Source organism: Colobus angolensis, unplaced genomic scaffold (genome assembly GCF_000951035.1).
Source record: "Colobus angolensis palliatus isolate OR3802 unplaced genomic scaffold, Cang.pa_1.0 Scaffold465, whole genome shotgun sequence".
In the NCBI taxonomy this organism is placed as follows: domain Eukaryota; kingdom Metazoa; phylum Chordata; class Mammalia; order Primates; family Cercopithecidae; genus Colobus; species Colobus angolensis.
The window spans coordinates 807,409-819,398 of NW_012118099.1; the positions used below are offsets into that span (position 1 = coordinate 807,409).

The 11,990-nt window shown below is 32.9% G+C and overlaps 1 protein-coding gene across 1 annotated transcript in view; it reads left to right on the forward strand.

The window, feature by feature from the left end:
- The window catches only part of CAMK4 (calcium/calmodulin-dependent protein kinase IV), a 273,484-nt gene that overhangs the window by 114,979 nt on the left and 146,515 nt on the right, over positions 1 to 11,990 (forward strand). Inside the window, exon 2 of the mRNA XM_011958288.1 lies at positions 8,009 to 8,087. Within this exon, the coding sequence (XP_011813678.1) occupies positions 8,009 to 8,087 (79 nt within the window). The remainder of the gene's footprint in view (positions 1 to 8,008; positions 8,088 to 11,990) is intronic.

Genomic DNA, 11,990 nt, shown 5'->3' on the forward strand with positions numbered 1-11,990 from the left:
CAAAATAGTTTTTATTTTTATATGAACATACTGAAAATGTGATTGCTTTCTAAGATTACATTTACATACTTAAGTCAACTATTTAATTTCAATTAATAATATAGGTTATGTTTTTGAGAAACTGTTGAATTGTTATTTCCACATATGTTTAGGCTGTTTTTTTCTTTTAGCTTACTCTTTCTTGCCTTTAAAAATTTGTTTCTAGTATACTTGTTTCCTGAAGTTGATCAGTCAAAATATTTGTTAATTGTTTCTTAAAAAGCTTTACTATGACAATGATTTATGTATAGAAATTATTGATAGGTTAATTGAATGTGATGAGGAAATTAAGAAATGGATGCCATTTAATATTCTTTTATGTGAATTTTTGAGTAATATTAATTTTTTGATTTTATTTTCCATAAGAATGAAAATTAGATTTTTAGTTTTCTTCTGTTTGAAAATCTTTCTCATATTTTTTCTTTTTTTAAAATTTCACCAATTACTGTTAAATGAACATAGAATGGGTTGAATGCTATAAGCTACATTTTGATAATGTGGTTTTTAATATTTTTAAACAATGTAGTTCTTTTAGAAAGTTTTTTTACTGTATTTTCATTGAACTATAATTTCTATACAGTAAATTTCACCTATTTTATTGCAGTTTTACTTGTTTTGACAATTGTATATAGTTGTGTAAACACCATAACAGTCAAGATATAAAATAGTTCTATCATGTGAAAAAAATTCCCCTATACTACTTTGTAGTCAATCCCTCTCCAACCTGTGAGAATATTATAAATGAGATTCAACCAAGTTGTTTTGTGTACCCTCATTAATTCCTTTTTTATTTCTAGGTAGAATTTCACCATATGGATATATCACAAATTGTTAATCCACTTCACAGTTGAGGAATATTGAAATTTCTAGCTTTTGGTGATTACTCATAAAGCTACTGTGAAAATTCAGGTTCAAGTTTGTGAGTGAACATTGTTTTGATCTTACTTGAGTAAATACCTAGAAGTGACATACATAAGTCATATGATACGCTTAACTTTATAAAACATTATCAAGCTGTTTTCAAAAGTGGCTGTACCATTTTGTATTCTTACCAGTGATGTGTGAGAGTTTCAATTGTTTTGCATCCTTGCTAGCCTTTTTTATTTTTATTTTTTAGGTCATTCAAATAAGTGTTGTTGAAGTCACAATAAAAATACAGAGACAAATCTCTAAATTTAATGTTTTATTTGAGAAGAAAGAATTGCAATTTAGGGCATACATTCAGACTAGGTGGTCTTCAATATGTCAGAAGAACAACGAAGAGGTTGGAGGTTGTATAAAAAGGAGAAATGTTATATATTGCTTTTTGAGAAAGGTCATTGGCATTAGCAAGGTTCTAGGGAACTGGTAAGCTCTAATCAGTGAGTGACAGCAGTGGGCCACATTAGTACTAAAGTTGCAGTAGTTACAAAGAAAACTGGTCTCTAGTTACAACAGGCAGTTTCAGCAGCCAGACTTGTAAAGAATTACGTTTTTGGAGCAATATTATGTGTCCCGAATGCCTTGCCCTGCTGCCTGTAGACTGTTTTAGTTGGGTATGAAAAGGATAATCCAATTTGTGTAATCAACTTTCACAGTGTGTAGTTGCATCTTCATGTAATTTTAGTTTCCATTTCCCTAATGACTAATGATGCTGAGCATCGTTCCATGTTCTTATTTGCCAGCCATACATTTTCTTTGGTGAAGTATATGGTCAAATCATTTTTCATTGGAAATAACAATTATATACTTTTATAGTGTAAATATGATGTTCTAAAATATGTATACATTGTGGAACAACTAAATCAAGCTAATTAACATATGAATTACCTCATTTTTAATGGTGTAAATACTTAAGAACTACTCAGTAATTTTCAAGTATACAATACATTATTATTAGCTATATTATCAAGAGCTCTTGAATTTGTTCCTCCTGGCTAATTAGACATTTGTATCCTTTGACTAACATCATATTTCCCCAGTCTCTCCACTCCAAGTGTCTGGTGGTTGTAGGTTGTCTGTTAACTCTGTTGATACTTTAGACACTTCATTTTGCTGTGCAGAAACTCTTTAGTTTAATTAGGTCCCATTTGTCAATTTTTGTTTTATTGCAACTTCTTTTGAGGACATAGGCAAATATTCTTTGCCAAGGCCAATGTCCAGAAAGATGGTTCCTTGATTTTCTTCTAGGATTCTTATAGCTTGAGGTCTTACATCTAAATCTTTAATCCATTTTGAGTTAACTTTTGTATATAGTGAAAGGGAGGGTCCAGTTTCATTCTTCTCCATATAGCTAGCCAGCTATCCTAGTACCATTTATTGAATAAGTAGAACTTTTCCCATTGCTTGCTTTTGTCAAATTTGTTGAAGGCTGTAGGTGTGTGGCTTTATTTCTGGGTTCTATATTCTGTTCCATTGGCATATTGTATCTGTTTTTATAACAGTAGTATGCTGTTTTGGTTACTGTATCCTTGTAGCATATTTTGAAGTCCAGTAATGTGATGCCTCTGGCTTTGTTCTTTTTGCTTTGGCTATTCAGGCTCTTTTTTGAATGCATATGAATTTTACAATAGTTTTTTATAATTCTGTGAAAAATGATGTTAGTAGTTTGATAGGAATAGTGTGGACTCTAAGATTGCTTTAAGCCATATGCTTTGCCCATGTTTTAATAGAGTTATTTAGTTTCTTACTATTGAGGTGTTTGAGTTCCTTATATATTTTGGATATTAACCCCTTATCAGACTCATGGTTTAAACATATTTTCTCCCATTCTGTAGGTTGTCTATTCTGTTGATTGTCTCCTTGGCTGTACAGGAGCTTTTTAGTTTGATGTAATTTCAGTTGTCTATTTTTGCTTTTGTTAACTGTGCCTTTGAGGTCATATCCAAAAAATTCTTTCCCAGACCAGTGTTATAGAGCTTTCTTCCTATGTTTTCACGTAGTAGTTTTACAATTTCAGGTATTACATTTGTATTTAATTCATTTTGAGTTGATCTTTGTAAATGGTGTGAGATAAGCGTCTTATTTCATTCTTTTGCATGTTGATGTCCAGTTTTCCTAGCACCATTTATTGATGAAAATATTCCTTCCACATTATGTGTTCTTGGCATCTTTGTCAAAAACCAATTGGCCATAAATGTGTGGATTTATTTCAGGGATCGCTATTTGTTCCATTGCTCTATGTGTTTATTGTTATGCCAGTACCATGCCATTTGATTACTAGCTTTGTAGATTTTGAAATCAGGTAGTGCGATGTTTCTATCTTTGTTCTTTTTTTCTTTTATTTTTATTTATTTATTTTTTTGAGACGGAGTCTGGCTCTGTCACCCAGGCTGGAGTGAAGTGGCGCGATCTCGGCTCACTTCAAGTTCCGCCTCCCGGGTTCCCGCCATTCTCCTGCCTCAGCCTCCCGAGTAGCTGGAACTACAGGTGCCGCTATTACACCCGGCTAATTTTTGTAATTTTAGTAGAGACGGGGTTTCACCATGTTGGTCAGGATGGTCTCGATCTCCTGACCTTGTGATCCGCCCACCTCGGCCTCCCAAAGTGCTGGGATTACAGGCGTGAGCCACCGCGTGCGGCCTATATCTTTGTTCTTTTTGCTCAAGATTACTTTGACTATTTGGGGTTGTTTGTGATTCCACAGGAATTTTGGAATTTTTTTTATTTGTGTGAACAATGTTATTGGAATTTTGATAGGGATTATATTGAATCTGTAGATTGCTTTGGGTAATATGGACATTTTAACAATATTGATTCTTTCAATTCATGAACACAGGATATCTTTTCATTTATTTGTGTCTTCTTCAATTTCTTTTATGAATGTTTATAGTTTTCAGTATACAGATCTTTCACTTCTTTGTTTAAATTTATTTCTAAGTATTTTATATCTCTATCTATTGTAAATGGAATTATTTTCTTGATTTCTTTTTTGGACAGCTTGTTATCTGTAAATAGAAGCCCAACTGATTTTTTAATGTTGATTTTGTATCCTGCAAATTTACTGAATTCATTTATTATTTCTAACTGTATTTGGGTGAAGTCTTCAAGGTTTTTTGTGTATATAATCATATCACCTGAAAATAGGGACAGTTTAACTTACTCCTTTTTGATTCAGATTCCTTTTATTTCTTTGCCTTGCCTAATTGCTCTGGCTAGGGTTTCTATTGAGAATGAGAATCCATGTTTTGTTCATGATTTTGGAGGAACAGCTTTCAACTTTTTACCATTGAGCATATTAGCTGTGGAATTATCGTATATGGCCTTTATTGTGTTGAGATACGTTCTTTCTATATGATATGTAATTTTTTAGAGATTTTTATCATTAATAGATGTTAAATTTTGTCAAATACTTTTTCTGCATCTATTGAGATGATCATGTGATTTGCCTTTCGTTTCATTAGTGTGGTATATCACAATTAATGATTTGAATATTGTATTCATTGGGAATATTGGGATTACTTTTGCATCCCAAGGAGAAATATCACTTGACCACGGTGAATGAGCCTTTCAATGTGCTGTTGAGTTCAGTTTGCTAGTATTTTGGTGAGGATTTTTGTATCTATGTTCATCAGGGATATTTTCTTTTCTTATAGTGGTCTTGTCTTGCTTTGATATCAGGGTAATGGTGGCCTCATAAAATTTGTTTGAAAGTATTCCCTCCTCTTCAGTTTTTGAAAGAGTTTGAGAAGGATTGGTATTAGGTTTTTAAATGTTTGATAAAATTCAACAGTGAAGCCTTTAGGGCCAGCCTTCCTTTTTTTCTTTTGTTTTCTTTTCTTTTTTTGATGGGAAACTATTACGATTTCAATCTTTTTACTCATTATTGGTCTGTTCAGATTTTCTATTTCTTCATTATTCAGTCTTGGTAGGTTGTATGTATCTAGGAATGTATTCATTTCTTCTAGGTCATCCAATTTGTTGATGTGTATTTGTTCATTCTAGTCTCTTAAGACCCTTTACATTTCTGTACTATTGGTTGTATGTGTTCCCATATTTTGCCCATTTTTAATGTGTTATTTTCTTATCGAGTTTTGAGAGTTCTTTATATATTCTAGATAGAAGTCCTTTTAAGATATGTGATTCATAAATATTTTCTCCTGCATTTTCAAAAAGCAGTGAAAATATTCTTAAGTGAAGTTCAGTTTATTTACTTGTTCTTTCATTTATTGTATTTTTGGTTTTGTATCTAAGAAATCATTGCCTAACTAAAGATCACAATCCTTTTTTTCTGTTTTTTAAAAGAAATTTTATAGTTCCTGGTTTTGCATTTCTCTCTGTGATCCATTTTGAGTAATTTTTTTAATATAAGGTGTGAGGTATGGATAAATTTTGTTTTTATATTTTTGCATATGGATATCTGGTCATTCAAGCACTAGTTTTTAGAAAAGCTATCTTTTTTTGTCACCAAATTGCCTTTTTACCTTTGTCAGAAACTAATCCGTCATATATGTGTAGGACTATTTTTGTATCCTTTTTTAAAAAAAAGTAAAAATAAAAATAAAATTACACTAGGAATACACAAGGAATTACATGAAGAATATGAGTATATTATTGTAAAAATTATAAAAATATAGAAGTATATAACGATTAGTGTAAATGCTTTTATAGGCCTTACTGTGCTGAACATCACTCTAAATGCTTTAAATAGATTAACACATTTGCTCTACAACAATTCATGAGATAGGTACTGTTATTTTTTCCGTTTTACAGATGGGAACACTGAGGGCACAAAGAGGTCATGTAACTTGCATGTTGTCATGTAGCTAGTAATTGTTGGAGCTGTGTTCTTAATCACTTTATTATTTTCCTTCACCTCTACCCTAATCCAATGCCTTATCTCAAATATGACAACTGTTCTTTATTTCATTTGCAACTTTGTCTACCTATATAAAACACATGCAAAAGACATTTCATTTGTATTCATGTCTATTCTTTCTTCAACACCACTCTCTCGATTACTGTAGTTTTGTAGTAAGACTGTGAATGAAGTGTGTGAGTCCTACAAGTTTGAAGAGAATATGTATTCTGATGTTTAGGTGTAGAGTTTTTTTTCCAAATGTCACTTAGTATAATTTAGTTGGTAGGGCTGTTCTATTGTTCTGTAATCCTTGATGAGACTTTGTCTGTTTTTCCTATCAAGTGCTGAGACAGTGTATTTATATTTTAAATATATAGGCATAAATAAAATAAAATAAAATATATAGGCATAAATAAAATAAAATAAATAAAATGATATATTAGGTTGGTGCAAACCTGGCAAAAGAGATACTACACAAACCCACCATAAGAAAGCTTATTAATATCAGACTGAGTAAATTTTAGCAAAAGGATAAAGGGGGACATTAATTATGAAGGGGTCAACTATGCAAAACAAAATAAATATAAATATGTGTACACCTAACAACAGGGTTTCAAAATACATGAAAGAAAATCTTATAAAACTAAAAGGAGAAATAAAAAAATCCATAAATACACTTGGAAACTTCAATACACTGTGTACACAGCATACAGTTTGGTCTTGATTTTTTTGATCCAATCTGCTCTTTAAGTTTTAATTAGCAGTTTATAAGGTTTACATTTAATGTAATTTATGATTAGAATAAAAACCACCACATTGTTAGCTGTTTTATTTTTTAAATCTATTATTTTGATTTTGCTCCTTTGCAATCCATTCTTGAATATTTCATTTTAGCTCCATTATTTAATTATTATTGATTTTTCTATTAAAGAATTATTTTTGTCATTGCCCTAGGTTACATAATATGCGTCTTTGATCAGTCTATATTTAAATAATATTAGACTACCAGACATGTAGTATAAGGATTTAATAACAGTATTTCCCAGTTTCTTCCTTCCATCATTTGTGGTGGTGTTGTCATACATTTTATTTTTACACATGCTAGAAAACAATGCATTTTTAACTTTTTAAAATTTTGATATTTTTGCCTTAGTTACCTTTTAAAGCAATTTAAAATAAGGAAATCAATTTTATATTACTTTCATTTATTCTATTTCTTAAATGCTTTATTACTTTGTGTATATGTCATACCTTACCAAGGTTTTAAAAATAAATGTTAATATTTTTAACTATTTGCATTTACAACACACCAGTCTTTGACTTCTGTTGGCTCTGTTAAAAATTTGTCACCTTTAGATAGCTGGAAATGTGTTTTATTTTTATAATTCTTTGTGCTCACTTGGAATTTCAGGACCATGGGACTGAGTATATTATAAGAGGTCCTTTGTCCTAATCTTCAAAGTCTGACAAGTATACTGATCTTAAGCTGTTTCTAGAAGTTCTCTTTCTGAAGTTGAAGTGTAAGCCTGTTTAGTCTATATTTCTCTTTTATCTCTCTTTTACTCTTTTACTTCTCATGTGGTGTTTGGAGCATTTGGACCACATTGTCCTGCTTTTTAATGCTTTCTTATTAATAACCCTGTACATATATGAAAATAGTTATTGAGTGTATTCTTACCATCTACTTTACATATTTCCATCTCCTCTACACATTAAAAAGTAGGAGGGATGTCCCAGCTCCCTTGCCACATTGTGAAAGTGCAGACTATATAGAGTGCTAAACTTAAACCCTCTCCCTGAAGTCATATGGTTTGTTTTATTCCAGACATGTACCTTTAGGCAAGCTCTGGGATTCTGAAATTGGGTGGGTTTCCTTCAAAAACAACATTCATCTGAAGACCTAATTTATTTCAGAGCCTTCTCAATGCAGTAGCCCTAGGTATGTTACTTGTATAGCAATAAGGCAGAAGGAAAAGAGCAAGCTAGAAAACCTAGAATTTTCTGAGCAAACTATATTCAATTGTGATTAAAAAAAAGTACTGTTGACAGCTGGGGCTGGTCCTATAATAGAACTTATAATAAGCACTTGTCAGTTATGTGGGTTATTGCAAGAGACACTTATTTTCAAGCTTTCCTCTTTAATTCATGTCCAAAGCATAACATTTTCTTTTTGTCTTTTTCCCCCTCAAGGGGTGCTACATCCATTGTGTACAGATGCAAACAGAAGGGGACCCAGAAGCCTTATGCTCTCAAAGTGTTAAAGAAAACAGTAAGTTTATTTCATTATATAATAGCATCTCTAAGGGGCCTGTGACCTGGAGAAGGCAAGAACCTGATTTGAAGAACAAAGGGGCCAGAGAGCTGTGATGTGCAAATGACTCGTTTGACTCTTGATTATGGGAGGGCAACCCAAATATGTTGTTGTCTGGTGGAAATTGCATGAGTCTTTGAAAGCAACTGGATCTCACATTAGATGTGGTTGTGGGGAGAAGTTTGTCAAGGAAAAACATTTAGAATTGGCAGGTAGAGCTTATTTTGTATATCAGGTATGTTCTTGGATATATATATATATACACACACACACACACACATATACACACACTATATAATAATTTCAATATTTAAATATTAAAACAACTTTTTAATATTAGAAAAGCTTCCTATTGAAAAGAATTTGAAATAAAGCACAAATGTATTTGTTAAAGGAGTCATCAGATTCTAATTTGCCTTGATTTTCAAATGTTGCACTTGCTTCAGTAGAGTATAATTGAACAAATGTTAATTTTTCTGGGACTGAACCTGCTCATCTGGAAGTTTGTACTTGGAAAAGGAAGGTTTTTATTTGGTGATTGCTTCTTTTGCCCTACATTCATAGGTAAGTTGAGAAGCAAAAGTGACTTAGGCTTATCTCTAATGAGTAAGAAACACAGTAGATAGGAGTTCAAAATATAAATGCCAACACCCTCAGAGAGTATTTTGCCATTTTAATGCCCTGCTTTGATTTTGTGTTCTTATGCGGTTTCTACTCATAAAACCACAAAAAGACAAGATATTCTTTTATAGTACATTCCTTTTCAAATTTCATGTGAACAAATATGTGAAATGTATATATATATGAAAATGTGTGTATATATATATATATATATATATGAAAACTCAGTTGTAAAGTATGCTGAGAAGTATCATAAATTTTTAAATCAGATACATTTTTAGGCCAAGGAATTTTTATTCCTCAAGGCAGCTCAAAATTACCAGCTGTTTATGTATTGTCTGGCACAGGGAAATTGTAGAATCTTGTATAATGAAGAGCATAATAGTACAAGGTTTTCAGCTAAATAGAAATAGAATGACATTTAAAAAAATCTGTTAGAATTTAAAGTCATAGCATAATAATAAAAACAGTTTAATGAAAGTCGGTAATAATTTGAATGGCAGTTGCTACTAATGAATTCTATATTCTGAATTTTCTGTGTGTTGTAGGCAATGATTTAAGTTATTCCAGAATGTAGAGAAATCTTTTGATGGATAAGATTTGGAATTTTCCCTTAATTTAGTTTCCTACAGTCATAAAATCTATCTGAACTAAGGATTATTAAAACTTTTATGAAATGGAATTTCCTGTTAAATATCTACTTCTTTATGAAAGACTATGGCATGTTTTGGCAGTAGTCATACGCAAGATGTTTTAGGACTTGTTTATACCATTTCTTGTTGGTTAAAAAATTGTCAGTAAAATGTGTGAAGGGCTACTTGTTTTTCATAGTTGAGGAAACTTTGAGAGGGAAGAGATACATGAAAGTCTAGGAAATCAACACTTAGAAATTACAGGTGAATGCTCAGCAATCCCCAAGGACAACAGGCTAGTTTAAAGATCATTGGCTTATGTCAAAAGTCTTTGGATAAATTGGAGTAAGAGGTCAGTGAAGCCATTTGTTGGGTTCATGATGTATATTAACATTGGGCAAGTGCAGCTCTGGTTCGTCCTTATTGTCTTCTCGCTGTTGTGAAAACATCTCCCTCAGAAGACAAGCAGGAAGAGCATGTGAATGAGAATGAAGTGTCAGATGGGACTGCAGAGTGGTGCTGTAAGGCAGATGTTGTCAAACAGTTACTGCTGTACCAAATGGAATGAGAGAAAATGCCCTGGAGAAACCTCAGCTTTGAATGTGAATTAGATAGAATCCCCAGTATTGTCTCCTAGGATAAATCATGCACAGAGATGTGTAAACGAGAGAAATAGCAGATAAAACCTCAAAGAGCAGTTGCCTCTAGCATTTCATTCCATATAGGTCATGGAGACTGAAACTTCCTTGTCTGAAGGAAATGAATGAAGCATAAGAATCTATTTATAGAGGAAAAGTGATGTAGTGAAAATGTTTTCTTAGATAATTCAGCCAAGGGATCTGCTCCTGAGGAAAAAAAGGGGGGGTTCAGAAAACTTGAATTATTTTTGTAATCTATTAGGCTCACAAAATTGCTTTTATTAATGCAATTTTTTACTTATTTTTTAGCCTTCAAAAATGACAATTTTTTGTGGTCCAACTAACCACTTTGGGACTACTGTATTACTTCAGTGGATGGTATGGATGGTTCCTTCAGTCCTCATTTTATGACTAGACCTAAGCCTTGAAACTTTGTCTGTCTGTCTGTCTATGTATGTATGTATGTATGTATGTATGTATGTATGTATGTATGTATGTATCTATCTATCTATCTATCTATCTATCTATCTATCTATCTATCTATCATCTATCGATTTCCATCCATCTTGGTTTTCTAGGGCTAGTCCAACAAACTGCCACAAACTAGATGACTTAAAAGAACATAAATTTATTCTCTTACAATTGTGGAGGCTGGAAGTCCAAAATCAAAGAGCTGGCAGGGTTGGTTCCTTCTTAGGGCTCTGAGGGAAGATCTGTTCCATGCCTCTCTCCTAGCTTCTGGTGACAGCCAGAAATCTGTGGCATTCCTTGACTTGTAGATCATCATTCTAATATCTACCTCCAATTGTTACTAAACCAAACTTGAGCCAGCTCACCCAGTGTGCAAAACAAGCAGACACACACACACACACCAGGACTTTCAGTGAGAGAAAGTGAGCCATTTACTGCTGGATGACAAGCAAGGAGAATCAGGCAACTCACACTTAAGACCCAAACTTCCCAATGGCTTATGAGTAAGGGCACACTATGAAAGGTGGGGGTACATTTCAGGAAAAGAGAAGTAACAGGCAAAATCATAAATCAATATATGGAGGTTATACATTGGTTTGGTCCAAGGAGGTGGGAGTATCTTTAAGTAGAGGCTAACAAAGAGGTGGATTCTGAGACTCTGATTTACAGTTGGTTAAGGAAGCAACATTTTGTCTAAAAACTTGGGGTCAGAAGAAAGGAGTGTTAAGTTCTAGCCTTTGGGTATGACTCTCCATAGGCTTTCAAGGAAGAAGTTTAGAATAAGGACAGTACTCAGCGTTCACTTCTTAGTTCCGCCTTATCTGAGGTCTACATGACAGTGGTTGGCATTTTTCATCTGGTGAGGGTCAAGATTTCTGAATAACAACTCAAGGATATGAGATGCTATCTTTAGTTTCTATAAGGAACCAAACATCTTGTGACTCTAACTTACTTGAATGAATATTGTTTAAGCTATTATTACCTTTTAAATTAGTGGATTATTTATATTTACTTTTCAAATTGCTGGTTGCAGGGCTAGCTAGATGCCGAAATCTCCCTAGAAGGAACTCAAAATTTTTCTTTAACTCCATGCTAGGGGGCTAGGGGAGACTGGCAGTCCCCTAAGAGGGGTCTCTGCTCCCTCTCACAATGTCACATGGAAGTCTTCTCCCTGTGTGTCTTTATATCATCTTACCTCTGTGCACGTCCCTGTCCAAATTTCTCTCTTCTTATGAAAACACCAGTCCTCTTGGATTAGGGACCCACCCTACTCCAGTATGACCTAATCTTAATTAAACTAATTGTATCTGCAACAACACAATTTCCAAATTAGGTCACATTCTGAGGTACTGGGAGTTAGGATAATGCCTCTTTTGAGGGAGATTTAATTCTACCTATCTATAAGGGAGGATCTCTAAGATGAATTTTAAAATATTCCATTCAATATTTTATCATAATTTAATGTATAAATATTTTTTTTTTTTTTTTTTTTGAGACGG